Here is a 23,342-nt window from a genome sequence, read left to right as displayed (position 1 = left end):
TCCCATTCCACTAAAGCCTATCTAAACTTATGGAAGCTTGTAAATTTATGGCCAACCTTTAGTTCAAAGTGCTCTTTTCTAAACTCTTCATCCGCATTGAAGTAACTGTAGACAGGAATGCTTTCATCATCAGATCCTATTCCTCTGTCAAACAGGTTTTCCTACTCATTGGCATGACATCTATCATCCCTCCCTGATGTTGGCTGACTTCTTGAATTTTCATGTTATTTTTTGGATTGGGTTTGCTGTTGATGTTGTCCCAAATCAGCTTCTAGTGTATGTTTTGGTTGCTGATTTTCTTGTTGCTGTTGATGTTCATCTAAATCAGCTCCTGGGTTATCTTTTGGTTGCTGATTTTCATGTTGTTTTTGTTGATGTTCATCTAAATCAGCTTGTTTTGATGCTTTTGCTTGCTGATTTTCTTGTTGCTGCACATAACCAATACCAACCGAATTTGCAGATCCAATATTTATCGATGCCTGTGTTGATCCTTGACCGTGTAAACTTGCAAATATATCATCATCTTCAGGCAGTTCTACTGCTTCTCTTATCCAATTAGGAAAATATGAATAATCTGGTATGACTTCATCTTCTTCTTCGCCTTCATGAACTGTTTTTTCTCCCCTACAATCAGTCTGCTCTGATGTTGGATCTCTCTCTGCCTGTGTTGTTGGTTCTCCCCTACAGTCAGTCTGCTCTGATGTTGGATCTCTCTCTGCCTGTGTTGTTTCTTGTGCTGACTTCCTTGTAGGAGACTGTCGAAACTCTGAGGATGTATCACCTTCTTCTTTGTCTTTAAATAACTGCTTGACTGATTTCCTTGCACTTAACTTTACTCTTTGCGACTTGACTTTTTTATCATTTGTTGCCTTCTTTCTCTTGGATTTGTTACCAGAATCATGTATCTTCTCTCTATGTGGTCCCATAATAGCTGGATTTGACTCCATTTGTGATGACTCTTCTTCACAGATGTCCTTTGCTCTACAGTTAATGTCTGGAATGTCATTATTGTCCTCACTCCCAATTACTAAAAGGTCGATGTCATCCTTGCCTTTAACAGTTGAGGACGAACTAATCTCAGCCTGCCAGCCATCATGCTATGGAAGTGCAAGTAAGCCATCACCAGTCACTCTCTTGTATAGTAATTTTCCTTCCGAGGACACAACTTCAATGGGATCAGGCCCCCTCTCAGCATATATGTGCATTTCTGAAAGCCCCTCATAACATGTTGTCAATAATTCGATGTCCACATCATCCTTGATGCTAACCACACCAACATCAAGGTCATGAAAGGGAATAGAGTACCAGAAATTCATATTTGTAACGCCGTGCTCAATCGTTTGGTACATTTTTTGAAACTCAAATACAGATAATTCATCAGGGTCCCATCCACAAAATACCCTCACGTGTTCGCCAGTGTATCTAATTCTCGGTTTCCATTTGAAATATCCACCATAATGCATGTGTATGTCTATGGTCTGCCACGGATTATCTCCCATTCTTATGCACCTAGCCCAAAGTAACCGAGATTATTTTACTAATTCCATTTTCAGATGTATCAAAAAACAGAGATTCATTTACTCATTTGTTTTTCAGCTGTATCAAAAAGGACATGCAATATTTCATACACTCAGTTTCAAAAAAATAAAGAATCAATATCAACACACTTATCTAGAAGGATAAAAAATATAATCAAGACCAGTATGGACCACGGTAATCGAGATTACTGCAAAAAGACCCATACTTTTTGCAGTACATTGCAATTTTTTAAAAAATTTTCCCCAAAGATTGTTAGAAAAGCTTCTGACTAGGCCAAACCTTGACATTTTGCGTATTGATATAAAAAAGCAAAAATTTTCCCACAAACATTGTCGGAAGATTGTCGGAAAAGCTTCTGACCAAGCCGAAACTGACATTTTGCAATATTTACCAAATTTTCAAAAAAACTTCCCACAAACATTGTTGGAGAAACTTCTGACTAAGCCAAAACTGACAATGGTGGTTCCTTTACCAAGTTTCAAAATATCTCCAACAATTTACTACCAAAACACCTGCCATCAGACAAATCAACTCGTCTAACACTTAAGGTTCAGATATGTATTTTACCTGGTTCAGATATGCTCAATGCGTTGCGACTCTCGACCGGTCTGCACAGAAACGCCGACCGATGTTCTTGGCTGTAGGTTTACCGATCTGCAGCACATAAAGACCTTCTTCTTGGCTATAGGTTTAGGGTTTCTCTCTCAAAACATGAATTGTAGCTCAAGCCGAACCGATCTTCACGATAAATCACACCGCTCAGCAATACAATCACCTTCTTCTTCGTTATAGGTTTGGGTTTCTCTCTCATTTTCAGAAGTCCATTCCAGATTGACTCATTGCATCTATAACTTTTCACATATTATATATGAGGGTATTTTTGGTATTTCATATTATTATCGGCTTTCCAGCAGGTTAGCAGGTAAAATCCAAAGAAGTCCAAAGCACAGGGGGGTTAAGTGGGTGTTTCTAAACAATGAGGAGGTTTCGTGTCAATTTCCTTAACCACAGGAGGGTTTTATGTATTTTACCCTATATACTAGTTCATGCTTACTTTCTCCAGCCTCCAATCCTATAAGGAAAACAAAACTAAAAGAATGAGTTAAAAGCCCAGTGAGGTTCCCAAACAAGCAATCAGGTAGAAAAAACCATGGAAGTATTGCATTTAACAGTTTGCACACTTTGCACAGTAATAACAGTCGTTCAAGAAATAAACATTCAATCATTGGAAGGATATGTGCTCAATTGGAGCCATTCATTCAGTCAGTCATTCAATTTCCGACCATTTCTCCCTTATACCTCCAAATTTTGAAAACACATTTGCAAATAAAAACTCCTTCAGTGATCATTTCATTCAGTCAGTCATTTCATTCATTGCATTTCATTCACTGGCCAGTTCTCCACCAAACTTCGTGGTAATACTCGAGTATACCAAAACACTGTCCTAGGGTCACCAGCCGCCCAACCGAGTCCGTTTCTGGCTCGAGTTGACTGGCAACGAAGGGCAAGGACCCAGTTCAGCCAAAGGCTTACATTCATGCACAAGTAACATTCAATCATTTAATCATTGAAAATTTCACATTCACTTAGATCGAGTGCTATAAAGTACACGCTCGCCTATTGAAAATCCATTCAACAATCATTTAAAAGCGTTTAACATTCAAGCAAACAATCACAACAATTCACATAGCCACTGGAAGCACAACATGCATGGAACACTCACCACTTGACCTCACCAATTGGTCACCCTAGTTCTTCCTGTAGAACATTCTCAAGTCCTGTGATCATGTAATCTGTCAAGTGTCTAGTAACTTAAAGCCAAGATAATGAGAAAATATGAGATTTGATGCTTCACTTAGCAACCACAGAAACTGCAGGTTTAACCCTAATATTAGAAGACTAAAAGGGTCACGATTTCTTATTTAAATCAAGTTTAAATCAAGTGAAATATTTCATGCATGCTAAGGTTAACATATCACCAAGTATTTCAAATCAAAATACGCAAGATTTAACCAAAGAAAGTTAGGTTTAAAACCCAGAAAAGTTTCCTAAAGTTTTTCAAGTCCCACTCAATCCATTTGGTAAAATTTCCAGCTTTGGTGACATTCTTTGAAAAAGTATAACTTGAGTTCCGTAAGTTGAAAAATCACAAAACTTACACCATTAGAAATAGACTCGAAGCACTAACAGGATTTAGAAGACATCTTCATGAAATTCGGCTCATAGATTAGTCAAATTTTCAGTTCAAACTCACTACTGTCTCATGTGCAAGAACAGAACAGTCATGGTTTTTAAGAAACTTTGCAAATTTGCTGGTATTTATAGGAGTTGAATCAAACCTTAAATTTTATACCTTTAAAATCCCTATGATTCTAGTTTCAAATGCAACAAATGGAACTCAATTCTGATTTTTCTATACGAAGTTATAGCCAACTTCCCAAAGCTGCACAGGCTCCCTGCGAAAATTTCCAGCAATCTATTAGTTTGAAAAACTAGGTTTTTCCCCTCTTAAACCTCTTTGTTTTGGCTCAAAATCAACATACATATAAAGAAAAAGGTTTTAACAAATGTATTGAACAAGAATATATTAAAATCACCACAAAATTTCTGAAAAGAAAGCTAAAATTCCTTCTCTCCCTCTCGGCCAGCAATAACAGAAATTTTCCAGCAAAATCTCAAAAAAAATTCCAACTTTCTTACTTAATTCCATGGCAAATGCACTATATCTTATAACTAACATGTCATGAGGCTTATGACTTATTTTCTTGGCAAGAAAATCCATCACAACTTCAAAGAAAAAGCTCTAAACTAAGTTGTTCACTACATGCCTTAAAGTGGGAAATTTAACTACCAACTTGAAAATTAAAGGAAACCCTCCGTAAACTCCTTCCTTTAAACTCTAATTGCACCATATATAAACTATAAGAAACAAAAGATAGGTTTTCTAGCAAGTTTACCTCTTTTTCTCCCCACAAAAAAAATGGTGAGTAACCAAGAAATGATCACAAGTTTCTCCCTCCAAGAACTTCCCTCCATACTTGATTCAAAGATTTGTGGAGTGCAAGATGTTTTCCTCTCTTTTTTTTCTTCCTCACTAAGTTGGACAAGAAACTTATGACTAGAAGTTGTGTTTTACTCACTTTTTTCTCTCTAATTTTCATCCAAGAGGAAACCCAAAGAAGCAAGAGGAAGATTCTAGTGAAATAACACTTGGTTGGTTTGGAAAAGTTTGATCTTGGTCAAGACCTTGTATGGATGTTTGACAAATGGCAAAGTCACAAATATTTCCACCAAAATATCTTTCTTTTCCTCAAATATCTCCTAATACTCTTTTTTTTTTTTTACAAAAACACCTTTGCACAAAACTCCCTCATTTCCTCACAATTTATACTGCGCACCCCACTAGTTGGTCACACTACCTTAATGTACAACGGAACTTAACATGCATTAAAATATAAAAGGGGAATGATATAAATCTTGAGTCAACCAATAAAATTACTATCAAATTAAGGCTAGCAAATGAGCAAGTAAAGTAAAATTAAAAGGAAATATAAATTAATTTTTTCAAAAATAGGAGAAAATTTAAAAATAATTTTCGGGTCCTCACACTCTCTCCCCCTTAACAAAACTTCGTTTTCGAAATTTTTACCTCCCATCGCCTCAGATAACTCTGGAGCCTGTTGTTTGTCTATGGCATATGCCCATGCTAGCACTCTTGGTCTGTTCCCTATTTCATTAGCTTGTTTAGGGGTAGTTTTATTCCCTTGTTGCTGTTTCTTCGAGCAGTTGCTAATTTGATGGTCGGTAGTCCCACAAACCAAGCACTTTCGCCCATTCCTCCAACAATCATCCTCAGTGTGATTTGTCTTTCCACAGTATCCATAAGCCAAGCGAGGAGCCACTTTTTGGCCTTCTCGAGGAATTTCTTCTTGTTGCTTTTTTCCCACTTGACTTCCTCTTGTCGAACCTTCTTCTAGTGTTCCTAGTGTCTATGGTGGGTAAGGTAAATGGTTCGCTCTTTTTACTTTGGAAGGCGTTGCATTTTCTCTAGATTCCTCATGTATACCACTAGGTACACTCCTCTTACGTGTGTGGAAAGTTTTTACTTGCGCCTTTGCATTCTTAATCCTTTGAGCTTTCTCAAGAGCTTCCGTAAAAGTATTAACTTGAACCGCCGCTAAAGCTTCTTGGATCTACAGATTCAATCCTTGTATAAACCGTCTCACTCTCCTCCACTCCGTAACAACCAATTCAGGAGCAAATTTAGACAGTTTAGTGAATTGTGTTTCATACTCGGCCACACTTAGGGTTCCCTGATGTAACCTAATAAAATAGTCCTCTTGGACCAAAGGCGGAAGGTATTTCTCATTAAATTTCCTTATAAAATTTACCCAAATCCATGCAGTTTGTTCTCCCTCCCATTTTACCCTAATAACATTCCACCATACTCGGGCCGATCCTTCAAATTGAAATACAGCAAAGTTCACCTGTCTTTTCTCCGTGTAGTTCAAAGTTACAAAGATATTAATTATCGCTTCCAATCAGTGCTCAACTGTCTTCGGATCAGGCCCTCCAAGGAAGTTCGGTGGAGAAAACTTTCGAAAACACTCTAGGACCATATCCTCTCCTATTCAAGGCTCCTAGGTTGATTTATTGGAGCTTGGCCTTGTGATTTTACCAATCGTTCTAAGATATTGGTCATTTGTTGTATCGCCGTCGCTACTTGGTCCCCTACTTTGACCCTCGGTCCACGATTTTGCTCGGCTACCATTTCTCTTTCATTCCGTGGTTCTTGCGATTGCCTAGCCCCATGGCCACGACTAACCCTACGTCCACGACTACGTCTTCCCTCCATACCCTTCTCTCTCTTTTTTGTTTTTTGTCAAAATTGGCTATATAGTACATAAACAAAATAAATCGGCTAAAGCGGCAAGATAAAGACATTTTCAAATCACAAAGTCAAAGATAAGGAATCATGCTTAATATAGTTATAGCACACCAAGTTCATACATCAAGTCACAAAGATATTGTACATATCAAGCGGATCAAAACCAAATGCAAAAGACAAAAGCAAGTACCATACATATTAGCATTGACATGTCACGGGCAAAATACATTCAGTGGCAATACAATGACAAAACAAGGAAAGAAACGACTTGTCGTTCTCAAAATTCTAATCTATGCTCGTAAAAACTCAAGTCTGCAATCTCCAATTTACTCATGGTCATTGTCAAAGCCATACCCAAAAGATACTACGGCTACTTACCCCCATAGTGTTCTTTCCATTCTCAATCAGAGCAGTCATCTTATGTGTGACAGCCCCACCTCCCCCTAAGGCGAACCAAAGGGTTCGGCGGGCCGCCTGCTCGGCTCTCGCCGGGACTCAGTCGTTCACGACGGTCCTCAATTAAATTACAATATAAATCTCAAATTTACATCAAATTCTCCAAGAATTACATATCACAAACGCAGGAAACTAATTCCCAAGTATGGAACGTACACGTACATCCATTCAAGTCCAAACATTCATACAAACCCAACTATTACACAAGAGAAATCTAAAACTCAAACTATACAGGAGATAATCCATCCAGCCACATGAATAAGTACTACAAGCACTTCCTTCGCCTCGAGCCCTGTGAAGGGGAATAAAATAGTTTTGGGATGAGCTAGAAGCTCAGCGAGTAACCAGTAAAATCAGTAATCAAATATAATTCACAATAATGCATTTCGATGATGTCATGATTCCGAGATCAAATGTACGTATTTTTGCTCTGGTGAGCCAGTGAAATCATTGCACTTAAACATCCAACGCTCAAATAGATCCTTTAACGTTGAACAGTGAGAGGGAGCTCCTTTTTGAGCTCCAGATGCACATAAACAAGTGGTGGAGACGTTGGTATTTAGCACAAGACTCCCCAAGAATTCATTGAAGCCAAAACATGTCATGAACTCACATGCAAGCATGCATGATATGCAATTGAATAAATAATGCAAGAAACAGTTCATAAGTTGCTTTGGAAATAGCTTGGTCACTCACCTCCACGGCTTAGGAACCATCCATCATATATCATTGCCTTGCCCAAATCCAAGCCCTTCAACTCAAACTCAAAGCAATCAAATGCTTTCAAAGATCGGACAACATATCCCCTTAATTTCCTTACTTTTCCATCCTACAAGCAACACCATTTCATCTCAAATCAACCACATACACATCATAGACTATCAAATACACCTTTCGGCACAATATCCATAACTGAAGCTACACTTATCGGATTGAAACGAATCGTATGGCGTTTCGAAGCCAAGACATAACCCTACATTTCTTATGAAGACCTCCAAAGCTAAATCATGCATTTTAATGGTCGAAAATGGAAAACTCCACGAAAACAGAAATCTGGCGCGGAACAGGGTTCATGGACAGTCAAGGGTATTTCGGTCATTTCACATGATACAGTACTCGGATCGAGCTGAAATTTTGTAGGCAGCTATTTAACACCATTTTCTACAACTTTCATGTTTTAATCTATGCCTGATTCGGCCTCTAACATATTCAAATAAAACCGGACCGAACAGGGCAGATTCAAAACCCTAACCTGGAATTTCCGCCTAAAACCGAAATTTTCCGCAAACAATCGTAACTAACATATACAAGCTTCCTTTTACACCATTACCAGCCATCATACCATGATTAAACCATGATCATCATATAAAATCAGAAAAATCTCCAATAAAATCAGAAATTGAGCTAACTTCACTTAAATCCGTAAATTCTTCCATAAAATCACACCTTTAACCAACACAAACCATTAATTTGACATTAGCAAGACCAAAGAAGGAATCCATTAGCTACTCACCTTGGAACCTCAAGAAAAGAGCCAACTAAGCACCTTTGTTTCTCAAACCACTTCACCAACTACCTCAAGACCACTTAGCAAAGGGATTTTATGGAGTGATTTGAAGTTTTATCGGTTTGATTTGTGAGATCCAAGCAAGAAATTGAAGAAACAAGTTGAGAAGTTAAGAGCGTATACCGGACGCGGAACCCGCTAGTGCGGAAAGTTCGGAAAAATTCGGCCAATTAGGTTGAGTTTGGGATATTGGGATTAATTTACTAGGCGCTAAGAGATAATTAGAGGTTGTTATATGGATGAAAGTGAAGAGACAAAAGGATAACCATGTATTAATTATAGTGACAAGTGTCACTTGGAGAATTGTTCTTACTTTTGACCACTATTCATTGTGACGGCCCCACCTCCCCCTAGGGCATACCCCAGGGTTCGGCGGGTCGCCTGCCCAGCTCTCGCCGGGACTCAGTCGTTCACTACAGTCCTCAATTAAAATCGGAATAAATCACAAGAATAAATAGGGCAGCGATCCAAACTTAAAGCGGAACTTATATACATTGCCATCCCAAAAGGGAGTATAAAGATCGAATATACAAAGGTTCTCAATCCTTCATACGTCCAGCCCGTGCCAAGCACTAGGGCGAGAACCATTACAAAAAAAAAACAAAAGAACTAGACTAGGCTAGTCTATGCTCTCATCCTGCTCGCCGTCCCCTGTTAAGGAAAACAAAACTAAAGGGGTGAGCTAAAAGCTCAGTGAGGTTCCGAACACATAGTCAGATAGTCAATTCAATACGTTAAACATGGAGTATCAATAATTCAAGAAATTTTTACAATGGAAAGCGATAGTAACACATTCATTAAAAGGATACGGGCTCACATGGAGCTATTTGTTCGTTCGTTCGTTCCCCTGACATTTCCCCTTATTCCTCCAATTATTTGAAAATTTTCTTTTTGAGAAGTAAAACCCTCGTGCCTTCGTTCGTTCATTCAACCCCATCCGGACGTTGGTCGGACTCCACCCATCCGGACGTGGCCGGACTACAGGGTGATACTCGAGTATACCAAATTCACCCAGGGTCACCATATCGCCCGACCGAATCCGCTTCTGGCTCGAGTCGATCGGTAACGAAGGGCAGGGCCCAATTCAGCCAAAAGGCTTACATCATGCGCAACTAATGTTTCAATCGTTAAATCATTGAAAATTTCACATTTCATTTAGGTCGAGCGCGATAAAGTACACGCTCGCCTAGAAAATTCGTTTTGGAAATCATTGAAAACACTTAACACATCATCAAACAACAACAACAAGTCATGAAGTCATGGAGAATATAACAAACAAGAAACACTCACCTATGTACGCAAAACAACGGGTAAAATATCCTTCCGGATATTATCCTCAGTCACCGAGAAAACCTAAATTAAACGAGAAAGAATATTACAGATCATCTAGCACAACAATTAGGTGCAATCAAAGAAACTCGACAATTATTGAGTAGAACGTACAAAAAGACTTTAAAGTGAAACGAGGACATTTGGACCCGTGGACAAAAATAACTAGGGTTTCATAGACCAAACGTAAGTATACCAGTTCAAATAGAAACTTAGTCCTCGAGCGAAAATTTGGGCAGCATGCCCTTTGTATTTTCCTATTTTCCAGCCATTTATGGCTTCATCCTTTTACTCAATCAAACCCAAGGTTATCCATAACACAATTTCATTTCAATAGCCATTCCATAGGCTCAAAACAATACAAGAACAAAAATTAAGCTAATATCGAGTGCGGAAATGAAGTTTACAAAAGACAGTTTTGACGGGTTCTTGCGGAATGGGCACATCCGAGGCTACGCTTATCGGATTGAGGTGAAACTTATACCCTTTCGAAGCTAAGACACAGGGCTCCAATGTTCGTGAAGATCACTTAGTCCAATTTCCAGTGTAACCTAATCAAATTCCCAATTCACATAACCTAATTCCAACTAATCGGCTATTTAACCGTACTGCATTCAAATGGCCATATCTCAGTCTACCAAGGTCCGTTTAAGGTGTTCTTGGTGGCGTTGAAAAGCTAAAACAGAGTACTAAAACTTTCATGTTTTGGAAAATGGCTAAATTCGTACGGATTATGGTGAATAAACACAGCCAAAAAGACTGAACTGTCTACGCGGAACACTGGAATACAACCTAGGGCAGTGAGGGTATTTTGGTCTTTTCACAGGCTACGTTGCTCCGATTGAGCTGAAATTTTGTAGGAAACTATAAAATACCATTCTATACAACTTTATGTTTTGTGCCAAGCCTAATTCGGCCTCTAACCACACGAACTGGAACCGGACAGAACAGGGTGAAATTTTTCCAGAAATCTGGAATTTTTTATTCCAATGATAACTTTCTTCATTTCTTGCTTCACTTGCTACCAAAACCCCCTATACAATCTTGGATACAACATATATTAATCATACATCAAGTTTGGCAGCAATTCATCAAACCCTAATTCATGTATCCACAAGGAAAAACAACACCCAAGACATGATAACAACCATTATTCACCACAAATTTGAGATGCTAAGCTAATTTGAACAAGATTAAGAGTAAGAAATGGGGAAATCATCATCCTTACCTTGCTTAGTGTCTACCAAGAGCAACTCTTGCTTTCCCCTTCAAAATTTCACCAACACCTCACTAGATAAACACTCAAGGATGACTTTAATCGGTTTAGTTTTCTTTCTTCCTCACTTGGTGACTAGATTTCAAGAAGAAATGGTGAACTCTCTCTTGGGGTTTTTCTCTCTCTCTCTCTCAGCCAAGACCAGAAAAAATGAAGAAGAAGATGGCTGAAATGAAGGATAAAAAGGCAAGAAAAAAAAATTAATCAAGGAGCCATGAGGTGGTGACACTTGGCACCACCAAAGCCATGCAAATTTTTCTCTCTCTCCCTTGCATTTTTGGCCACAAATTTCGGTCAAAGGCAGCTGGAAATGAGGGGATATTTTGCTCAAATATCAATGAGCTCATGTGGTAAGAAAGTGGTGGTCCAGTGGTGCGTTCAATCAGTAGTGCGCGGTACACGTCGGTTCGCACCGTTTTTCCTTAAATCACACGTACTAGGGTTTTTTTCTTCCCAATCGTTAACTTTTTATCATTGCTCCTAATCACATATTATTTCTCACCTAAAAGTCACTCTTAATCACCAAATTTGATCCTTGCTCCGTACCGAAAAATCATCCTTCGAAAAATCGCGAAAACCCTAACTTGCTCCAACTGAAAACGAAAAGTGAAACCCTACTTTCTAGGTTCATTTACGCTTATTGGGGAATGATTGGGTAGTAGGGCTATAATAAATGAATAATTTCTAAATAAAAAGGCATTTTTGAGAAAAATATAAGAAATTTGCGAGTCCTCACATTCATTACTTTACCAAATAAATCAAAAATTGACTCAAAAATCACTGAAAATTTCCAAGCTTTGGCCGACTCTCTCTCTCAAGAAAAGAAGGGAAGAAAACTCTCAATCTTTTGTTTCTAATCTTGCCTAAATCTTGTGTTTCAATCGATTAAACTTGAAAGTTCTCCATAAAAATCCTTCTCTTAGTAGTTGTGTGGTGATTAGTGAAGTGGGTTGGAAGATTAAGGTGCCAAGTTGCTCTTTTCCTTTGCTTACTAAGGTGAGTAGTGAAGGAACCCCTCTCCTCTATCTAATGATGTCTAATTAATGATTTGTGGTAGCCTACGAGGTGATTATGTGGATTATATCATGATTTTGGTTGACTTTGGTGAAGTTTTATAATTATTCATGATTTTTCTGTTTTAATATGATTCATCTGTTGTGGCCATGGATGATGATTGGAAATGATCTGGAATGAAACCTTAGTGTGTCAATTGTAGTTATTTGCGGAAAATTTCCGCATTGAACGGAAATTTCGGAAGTTAGGGTTTCGATTACCCCCTTTCTGCCTGGTACTTTTCATCATAGTTAGAGGCCGAATTAGCCTTGGGTTAAAACATGAAAGTTATAGGGAATGATATTTTAGATATGCCTAAAAACTTTCAGACCAATTGGAGTAGCGTAGCTTGTGAAAAGACTGAAATACCCCTGCTGCCCTGTTTCTACCCGAACTTGATAATTGCTTCTGTAATTGGTTAATTTGGTTGGGAATACTTCTCATTTGGTTATTGATACCTTATTAATAAATGTAGCCTGGTGTCTTAGCTTTCGGATGGCTTTGGAATCACTTGATTTGGACTTAGGTAGCCTGAATTAAGGTTCGGTAACCAGAATGCGGTTTGTTAACCTGTTTTTGCGGTTCTGGTTTAGTATATTGAATTTTTGACCTAGTTGCACTAGAAACGGGACTGAGTGGCCTTCTTCAACATTGTAACCCTACCTCTTAGCTTCAAAACGGTATGTATTGCACCTCCATCCGATAATCGTAGTGCCAATGGTACCAAAACCGTAAAATGATGTCAAAAACTATTTTTATGGTTTAGAGCTTAATTCCATTTCCGGATTTCCCTGGTTTACTCTAGTGCTTATACATTTTTATGGAGCCCTATTTTGATAGTATGTGGAATTGGTTTATGACTTGTAATCGAGTCTTATTGTGCTTATTTGAATATTTTAGGGCGTGACGGTGAGTAAAGACGCTCTTTGGGCGGAAGTTTACGAAATTCCACTTGCTTGCTTGGTGAGTGTACTACTCACTTGTTTGTTTACAATGTGGCTTTATTATATTGAACTTGATGCCTTGAAGGCTTATTTGCACTGTTGAAACTGATTAAAGTGAGGGTGTACTTGATCGCCCTCACCCCTTTTGTATACGACTGTCTACTGTTTCACTGTGGTACTTGAAATGTACATGGAAAACTGGATTTGGTGTCGTTTGGACGAGGATCCAACGGCTTTTACTGTTACTACGGAGCTCAACCCCATTGGTAGTCGATTGAATCGAGCCAGCGAGGGCTTGGTCGTGAAAGTTGACAAGCCATGGGGACTGTTATATGGAATCTTGTAGTAGTGAGACTCTTGATTCCGGTATACTCTAGTATTACCAAATTTCTACTGTTTGGAGTTCGGGCCCGGTAGGGGTATGTTGGGTGGAAGGAATGGAAGTAAAGTGGAGCCTACGGTTGGTTACTCTTAAACATTGACGGAGGGTCAATGAGGTCCGATCAAGAATGCAAGCGAGGAAGGGGCTCTTGAGAGCCGCCCGTATCCTTTTATTAACTCTATTGATGCGTGCTATTGGCTTACTTTTGATGAATTGGAATGAAAAGCTTTATGCTTATATGAACTTTGCTGCTTGAATGGTAGTATCTCACTGGGCGTAAGCTCACCCTATTCCTTTTGTTCTCCTTACAGGAATTTGAATACTTTTGGAAAGGCTATGAATGTTGGTTGCCGAGTTGAGCTTATGTGAATGTAATTTGAATAGCTCCTTTTGGGCAAAGCCCTAAATGTATTTTGATCCAATTATCTCCCTTTTGTTTTGTAAATTTACAAACGTATGTGTACAACACTGTTTTAACCCCGTTTATGTGTCCTATTTAGTTTGGGAATGTTTTTCCGAGTTATAAGACATGGCCCCACTATTCACCGACGGTTTAGTTTGCGTTTGGCTATTTTGCGATTTCGGCTTGTGTGAGCGCATATTATTTTCCCGAAACGTCTTCGATCGTGTTTGCCTGCACCGTTAGTCCTGGCGAGAGTTGGGTAGGCAGTCCGCTAACCTCTTTGGTTCGCCTTAGGGGAAAGTGGGGCTGTCACAGGTGGTATCAGAGTAAATATCAGAGTAAATTACAATATAAATCTCAAATTTACATCAAATTCTCCAAGAATTACATATCACAAATGCAGGAAACTAATTCCCAAGCGTGGAACGTACACGTACATCCATTCAAGTCCAAACATTCATACAAACCCAACTATTACACAAGAGAAATCTAAAACTCAAACTATACAGGAGATAATCCATCCAGCCACATGAATAAGTACTACAAGCACTTCCTTCGCCTCGAGCCCTGTGGAGGGGAATAAAATAGTTTTGGGATGAGCTAGAAGCTCAACGAGTAACCAGTAAAATCAGTAATCAAATATATTTCACAATAATGCATTTCGATGATGTCATGATTCCGAGATCAAATGTACGTATTTTTGCTCTGGTGAGCCAGTGAAATCAATGCACTTAAACATCCAACGCTCAAATAGATCCTTTAACGTTGAACAGTGAGAGGGAGCTCCTTTTTGAGCTCCAGATGCACATAAACAAGTGGTGGAGACGTTGGTGTTTAGCACAAGACTCCCCAAGAACTCATTGAAGCCAAAACATGTCATGAACTCACATGCAAGCATGCATGATATGCAATTGAATAAATAATGCAAGAAACAGTTCATAAGTTGCTTTGGAAATAGTTTGGGGTTACTCACCTCCACGGCTTAGGAACAATCCATCATATATCATTGCCTTGCCCAAATCCAAGCCCTTCAACTCAAACTCAAAGCAATCAAATACTTTCAAAGATCGGACAGCATATCCCCTTAATTTCCTTACTTTTCTATCCTACAAGCAACACCATTTCATCTCAAATCAACCACATACACATCATAGACTATCAAATACACCTTTCGGCACAATATCCATAACTAAAGCTACACTTATCGGATTGAAACGAATCTTATGGAATTTCAAAGCCAAGACATAAACCTACATTTCTTATGAAGACCTCCAAAGCTAAATCATGCATTTTCATGTTCAAAAACGGAAAACTCCACGAAAACAGAAATCTGGCGCGGAACAGGGTTCATGGACAGTCAAGGGTATTTCGGTTATTTCACATGATACAGTGCTCGGATCGAGCTGAAATTTTGTAGGCAGCTATTTAACACCATTTTCTACAACTTTCATGTTTTAATCTATGCCTGATTCGGCCTCTAACATGCTCAAATAAAACCGGACAGAACAGGGCAGATTCAAAACCCTAACCTGGAATTTCCGCATAAAATCGAAATTTTCCGCAAACAATCGTAACTAACATATACAAGCTTCCTTTTACACCATTACCAGCCATCATACCATGATTAAACCATGATCATCATATAAAGTCAGAAAAATCTCCAATAAAATCAGAAATTGAGCTAACTTCACTTAAATCCATAAATTCTTCCATAAAATCACATCTTTAACCAACACAAACCATTAATTTGACATTAGCAAGACCAAAGAAGGAATCCATTAGCTACTCACCTGGGAACCTCAAGAAAAGAGCCAACTAAGCACCTTTGTTTCTCAAATCACTTCACCAACTACCTCAAGACCACTTAGCAAAGGGATTTTATGGAGTGATTTGAAGTTTTATCGGTTTGATTTGCGAGTTCCAAGCAAGAAATTGAAGAAACAAGTTGAGAGCTTTCTTTTCTTTTCATGTAGAGAGAGAGTCGGCCAAGAGGAGCTAAAATGAAGAGATATTTGGATCAAAATTAGCTTTAAGAAGGTATAAATATCTTGGTCAAAAGTCCAAGGGTGAATTGGATGGTGACACTTGTCACATTTTGATTTAAAACTTAATTTTTTGTCTCTCTAATACTAATCTCTTAGCATCTAGTAAAATAATATCAATATCACTTAATACAAAACTCCAACAAGTTGTCAAAAATATATTGCATTTACCGCACTAGCGGGTCCCACGTCCAAAATACTCTTCAAAATTAACGTGGACTAACTTGTATCAAGAAAATGATTTGTAAACTATATTCCTTTATAAAAATGTATAGAAATTTAATATCTTGAAGAAAGGTACAAAATTATAGACAAGGAAACAAAATAATGTCTAGAAAATATATAAAAATTTTCGGGTTCTCACACTCATTCTTTCGGGGCGTCACATTATGTTCGCCAAAAGAATATATACAAGATTAGAATCCAAACCCTTTTTTCCAAAACTTCCATACCTAATCCAAAACTCTCAATCTGGGCAAGAGAATCAAAGCCAAATCCCTACTTTTACATCGAGGGGTAGGTATCAAGGAAGCATAGGCAAGGGTAGTCAATCAAGAACCAAATTAAAAGGAGATTGGCCTGCAGTGCTAGCTTCTCCAACATGCATAACAATCTAAACACCAGCCATAGAAACCCTAACCAAACATTTACTGGATTAGTCCATTATAACACTCGTCGATCCATTCTCCTCAATCAATTCAATTCCTAGGTCACATATTAAAATCTTCCATACGTTAACCTTTTTCATTCACATCTACCTCAAAGGCAATCGTGATGTCGACTCTTATCAAAATGCCCTCAACTCTTGAGTACTCGGGTATAAGAATTCGAAATAAGATAATTTACAATTCGAGCCGGTCGGTCCCAAGAGTAAATCACCTATATTAGAGATTCCTACCTGATGTACATATCTATCTTCTCCAAGTATCCTGACAAAGGTTTTATGCCTATAACATTCATGATTTACAGCGTATGCTCGCGAAGAGTACTTAATCCTTTACTGATTCATATAACAGGGACCATAACACCACTTGGCCCAAGCTCACCTTGCACAGAGACCACACAAAGCGGCTCAGATACCACCTATGACAATCCCACCTCCCCTTAGGGCGAACCCAAGGGTTTGGTGGACTGCCTGCTCGGCTCTCGCCAGGATTCACTCACTAACATTCTTGAAATAGTCTTTCATGCCTCTAGATAAACATAGAAGTTCCATTCATACAAGAATTCCAACTTAATTTACAATCCAAAAGTGTAACATAGGGGTACATTGCCAAAGATCCCAAATACATTTCATCTATAAAAGCACAAGTACATAAATATTATATCTACTAGTTCATGCTTACTTTTTCCAGCCTCCACTCCTGTAAGAAAAATAAAACTAAAAGAATGAGCTAAAAGTTCAGTGAGGTTCCCAAACAAGCAATCAGGTAGAAGAAACCATGGAAGTATTGCATTTAACAGTTTGCACACTTTACACAGTAATAAATAGTCGTTCAAGAAATAAACATTCAATCATTGGAAGGATACGTGCTCACTTGGAGCCATTCATTCAGTCAGTCATTCAATCTCCGACCATTTCTCCCTTATACCTCCAAATTTTGAAAACACATTTGCAAATAAAAACTCCTTCAATGATCATTTCATTCATTGCATTTCATTCACTGTCCAGTTCTCCACCAAATTTCGTGGTAATACTCGAGTATACCAAAACACTGTCCCAGGGTCACTAGCCGCCGATCGAGTCAACTTTTGGCTCGAGTCGACTCGCAACGATGTGAGGACCTGAAAATTTTCTTATTTTTATCTTATTTTACTGGATTATTTAAATATTTATTCACCCATTTTCTCCGAATAATTTATTTCAACCATTTTAAGTCTATTTACATGGAACAATGCCTTGCTTATATTTTTTTAAAAAATGTTCCGTTAGCAAATTTAATTTTTCTGAGGCTCGTTTAGTAAGAAATAATGAATACATGTTTTTCGGGACAATATTCGATCCAAGAGTGCAATAATCTTGGAGAATTAAAATGATCAATAATAGACTAAGAAAAGTTATTTGAGAGATTAGAGGTGAGTGAGTTCGAATTTTCGCCTTATCGCACGCGAATTGGAGGTTCGCTTATTTCGCGTTGAATCGACTAAGTGGATAGACTAAGAAAAGTTATTTAAGGGATTAGAGGTGAGTGAGTTCAAATTTCTGCCTTATCGCGCGCGAATCAGAGATTTGTGTATTTTGCATTGAATCGACTAAGTGGAGATTTGAGAAACTTATACTAGTCTACTAAAAGTGAATAATTATGGTGTTAAAGGAATTACATTTGAGAATTAGTGCGCAAGTAAAACAAACCCGAGAGAAATCGAATAAGAAACGCGCGGGCAAGAGCACTATTCTCAGTTGACTTTTGTTAGAATTTTGGCCACAAAACCCTCAAGCTTCCAAAGGAAGCTTCACAACACACCAACCTCTCTTTTCTCTCTCTTAGTGCCGGCCAAACCAGCCAAGGAAGAAGAAGAGAAAGCTCTTCATCATTCTTGCTCCATTCTTGCACAATTTCACTTCAAAATCTTCACTCAACTTCCATATCACTTAGAGATTAGCTTAAGCTTGGTGGAAGACTTCATATTAGTGGTTTTCTTGGAGCTTTTGTGATAAAAAATTTCTGGTTCTTCAAGGGTTCAAGAGGTATACACCTCAACTCATCCAATCTTTCATTTCTTGGCTTTAAAGAGTTTCATTCTTGGCTTTGAAGCTTGTAGCTTCCTTGTTGTTGTTGTTATTTGGATTGGATTGGTTGAAGTGGGCTCTATGAACTCCCACCTTGGTTATATAAGGACTGCCATGATGTTAAAATGTGTGGTAGTGTGGTTGTGATGAGTGTTAAGGTTAGAAATTGAAGGAAAAATTGAAGGAGAGTGGTGCAAGTGGGATGGCCGAATCTGTCCTGTTTTGCCGTGCCTATATTTCAAAATTTTGATGCTCCAATGACTGTGAAACTTATGTATATATGTGATATATTGTGTGCAGAAAGTTTCTACCAAAAATCATTGGAATTGGTTGAGCAAAAATTGAATTTTCGAAACTTGAAGAAATCTGGAAAATGTGTCCAGGCAGTCCGAATAGTGTCTCTTTAATCGAACATATCTCTTTGTACAAAAGTCAAAATCGAGTGCCGTTTACGGCATTTGAAACTAGACATTTGTAGCTTTTCAACGGTATAAAATTCACTTTCTAGTTCGAAATGAGTGAGCCTAGTGATTCGGCAAAGTTGCTGTCCTGTTCTGATGGTCCATCCGAGAGAAAGGTAGAAGCTTCATTTTGTGGCTCTATTTTCTATCACTTATGAATTGATTTTGAAAATGATTTGTTCTGATGAAATGTATCCTTTTGATTCTAGTTTCCAACACCAACAACCATTCTCAATTTCAAGTTGTATTGAGTGAAATATGGTTCAGTTTCCAAACTGCGGCAAAGCTGGAAAACCCTTCCTTTTGCTGGCCGACTGGTTTAGTTGTTTGTGAAATGTTTTATTTTGAAATTTTGATGTCAACCAACTATCAATTGCTTATGAAATGTTTCTTGGACCTTGGTTTCATAAATGAACCAAAATTGGAGTTGATTTCATTGGGCAAAATGTTTGAAAAAGGAAAAGAAAGCAAAAAGACAGAGTTGTTTTGGGAAATTTCTTGAAATTTGGTAGTTTTGTTAACTACCTTCCTGTACAATTTTTTGTGTGAAAATTGATAGAGGAGTAGTCTTCATATGGAAGTTGAATTGTACAAAATTTGGTGTTGTTCTAAGACCATTTCGATGCTCAAATGTTGTGCCAAAGTTAGTCTTTCAAATTTGAAAAATTTACAGAACAGCCTACAATTTTAGCCAACTTTGAGCCACTATATCTTGACGCTCAGAACTCTGAATCTAATTCCGTTTGTTTACAACTCTTATTGTGTTATGAATTTCAAAGGCTAGTTCACTTTCTGTGAATTTTTCGAATTTCCAAAGATTGCCAAAAAAACATGACCAAAAACTGCCTTGCTTGTTCAAATCAGCCACTTTGAGTTGAAAATTGAATGTCTTCCGTTTAGAGTCTGGAAAAGTGTCTTCTAGAAACTTTTAGTACTTTGGATCTAGTTTCCACTTGGAAGTTTTCCAATTTTGGACCTATTGAGTACAAGTTCTGATTTTTCTAAATTTGACGTGCAAAACTGAAATTTTTCCGACTTGATAGGAAATGAGTTTTTGGAAACTTTTCCCTAATCTTTGATATTGATTGATTGTTTTAAACTCTATTTCATGAAGGAAATCAGTTTCTCTTGTGTTATTAAATCCTCACTTTTGAACCTCAATTTTTGAGTGATTAAAGTTCTCTTTTGAGGTATTGACTAGCCTAAATAAGTGTACTTGCTTTCTTGGTTAATACGTGATTGTGAGTGAAAGTACTTGCTATATTGTTTAGGCGCTCAAGGAGATCTTCATGAGAATCTCAAAGCGTATGCCTAGAGACTGAAATGAGTTTTTGGAAACTTTTCCCTAATCTTTGATATTGATTGATTGTTTTAAACTCTATTTCATGAAGGAAATCAGTTTCTCTTGTGTTATTAAATCCTCACTTTTGAACCTCAATTTTTGAGTGATTAAAGTTCTCTTTTGAGGTATTGACTAGTCTAAATAAGTGTACTTGCTTTCTTGGTTAATACGTGATTGTGAGTGAAAGTACTTGCTATATTGTTTAGGCGCTCAAGGAGATCTTCATGAGAATCTCAAAGCGTATGCCTAGAGACTGAATTGCTCGCTCATTCACTTTTGTTTTGACTTGGTGAGTGTCAAGTGTATGATTTGTTACCTAATACTTGAAATGCATCTAGTTGAATACGTGAATGTAACTTGTCGAGACAAGTGTGTACTTTATCGCACTCGCTCTCTTTACTTGATGTGTGAGTTGATTTACTCGACTCGTTACTCGTTTTACTCGACTCGCTACTTGACTTGTTCATACTTGAAAAAAATACTTGTACTCGTTGTTGTGTTGTCGAGCGGAGTGAACCTCCTCAACTTATATTCGTACTCGGGGGACGCCCAAGCTCATAGACTAACTTTGCGAATCGAGCCAGCATGAGCTTGGTTGAGGAGCTTAGTAAACCATGAGCAAACACGAAGCTTGATCTATTGGAGAGATCTTGCTTGGCATACTCGCGTAGTATTGCCATGATATACTCGAGTAATATCAAACCCTTGACGAGCGGGCCCGGTAAGGGGGTGTAAAGGTGACGGGATTCGAAAAAAGTAGTGTATCTACGGATTTGATACTTATGTGGTTGACGGAGTGTCAACATGGAATTTGATCAAGACATTGACTCGACTACGTGAAATTTAGCTCCTGAGAGCTACAGTATCCTTGAATTGTTTCTGCTTACTTTTCCTATGTGAAATGTTAATTACTTGAATTTTAAGTTTCACTTACTGTATAATTGTTGTGGTTACTTAGACTACGTGCGTGCATGTGTGTTTCTTGACCTCACGAGCATTCGCTCACCCCGTTAGATTTGTTTTCCTCACAAGAGCTTGAAATGGAAAGAATTTTGAAGAAGCCGGCTTGATTACTTTTGATTAGTATTTTGGGTTGTATTTGATTAGCCGACTTCTAGTGATTATACTTTTGGGTAAAGTGATGTACTTTTGAGAACTTGTGTTGTAAGATTGAATATTAATTTAAGGAAACGACTTTCTTTATATTTTTGACTTTTAGTATCGATAGTTACCCTTAAGTTTGAATCGAATTTGTATCGAGCCCTGATTAGAGCTGGGCAGGCGCCCCGACGATACCCTTTGGTTCGCCTTAGGGAGAAGTGGGGGCATCACAAACGAAGGGCAAGGGCCCATTTTAGCCAAAGGCTTACATTCATGCACAAGTAACATTTAATCATTTAATCATTGAAAATTTCACATTCACTTAGGTCGAGTGCGATAAAGTACACACTCGCCTATTGAAAATCCATTCAACAATCATTTTAAAGCGTTTAACATTCAAGAAAACATTCACAACAATTCACATAGCCATTGGAAGCACAACATGCATGGAACATTCACCACTTGACCTCACCAATTGGTCACCCTAGTTCTTCCTGTAGAACATTCTCAAGTCTTGTGATCATGTAATCCGTCAAGTGTCTAGTAACTTAAAGCCAAGATAATGAGAAAATATGAGATTTGATGCTTCACTTAGCAACCACAGAAACTACAGGTTTAACCCTAATATTAGAAGACTAAAAGGGCCATGATTTCTTATTTAAATCAAGTTTAAATCAAGTGAAATATTTCATGCATGCTAAGGTTAACATATCACCAAGTATTTCAAATCAAAATATGCAAGATTTAACCAAAGAAAGTTAGGTTTAAAACTCAGAAAAGTTTTATAAATTTTTCCAAGTCCCACTCAATCCATTTGATAAAATTTTCAGCTTTGGTAACATTCTTTGAAAAAGTATAACTTGAGTTCCGTAGGTCAAAAAATCACAAAACTTACACCATTAGAAAATAGACTCGAAGAAGCACTAACAGCCTTTAGAAGACATCTTCATGAAATTCAGCTCATAGGTTAGTCAAATTTTCAGTTCAAACTCACTGCTATCTCATTTGCAAAAACAGAACAGTCATGATTTTTAAGAAACTTTGCAAATATGCTGGTATTTATAGGAGTTGAACCAAACCCTAAATTTTATATCGTTGAAAACCCTTTGAGTCTAGTTTCAAACACAACAAACGGAACTCAATTCTAACTTTCCTATACGAAGTTATAGCCAACTTCCCAAAGCTGCACAGGGCTCCCTGCGAAAATTTCTAGCAATCTATTAGTTTGAAAAACTAGGTTTTTCCCCTCTTAAACCTCTTTGTTTTGGTTCAAAATCAACATACATATGAAGAAAAAGGTTTTAACAAATGCATTGAACAAGAATATATCAAAATCACCACAAAATTTCTGAAAAGAAAGGTAAAATTCCTTCTCTCCCTCTCGGCCTGCCATAACAGAAATTTTCCAGCAAAATCTCCATAAAAATTTCCAACTTTCTTACTTAATTCCATGGAAAATGCACTATATCTTATGACTAACATGTCATGATGCTTATGACATATTTTCTTGGCAAAAAAACCCATCACAACTTCAAAGAAAAAGCTCTAAACTAAGTTGTTCAATGCATGCCTTAAAGCTGGAAATTTAACTACCAACTTGAAAATTAAAGGAAACCTTCCATAAACTCCTTCCTTTAAAATCTAATTGCACCATATATGAAATATAAGAAACAAAAGATAGGTTTTCTAGCAAGTTTACCTGTTTTTCTCCCCACAAAAAATAATGGTGAGTAACCAAGAAATGATCACAAGTTTCTCCCTCCAAGAACTTCCCTCCAAACTTCATTCAAAGATTTGTGGAGTGCAAGATGTTTTCCTCTCTGTTTTT

General features: G+C 37.8%; 1 protein-coding gene across 1 annotated transcript; it reads right to left on the bottom strand.

Moving 5' to 3' along the window:
* Nucleotides 1-224: 224 nt before the first annotated feature.
* On the bottom strand, nucleotides 225-1,499 carry LOC113782354 (dentin matrix acidic phosphoprotein 1-like). Its single transcript, XM_027328246.1, has 2 exons — nucleotides 1,167-1,499; nucleotides 225-1,082 (listed from the first exon to the last, which is right to left on the bottom strand). The coding sequence occupies exons 1-2, from the start codon at nucleotides 1,497-1,499 to the stop codon at nucleotides 225-227; spliced, it is 1,191 nt and encodes a 396-aa protein (XP_027184047.1).
* Between the last annotated feature and the right edge of the window lie 21,843 nt (nucleotides 1,500-23,342).

This window comes from Coffea eugenioides, chromosome 9 (assembly GCF_003713205.1).
Source record: "Coffea eugenioides isolate CCC68of chromosome 9, Ceug_1.0, whole genome shotgun sequence".
Lineage (NCBI taxonomy): Eukaryota > Viridiplantae > Streptophyta > Magnoliopsida > Gentianales > Rubiaceae > Coffea > Coffea eugenioides.
The sequence above is the reverse complement of the archived record's forward strand: the minus strand, read 5'-3'. Positions and strand labels throughout refer to the sequence as shown.

Coding starts and splice junctions, on each gene's coding strand:
- LOC113782354 (XM_027328246.1), bottom strand. CDS start 1,499: ATGGGAGATAATCCGTGGCAGACCATAGACATACACATGCATTATGGT. Junction 1,083..1,166: donor GGGGGCCTGATCCCATTGAA/GTTGTGTCCTCG, acceptor GATGGCTGGCAG/GCTGAGATTAGTTCGTCCTC.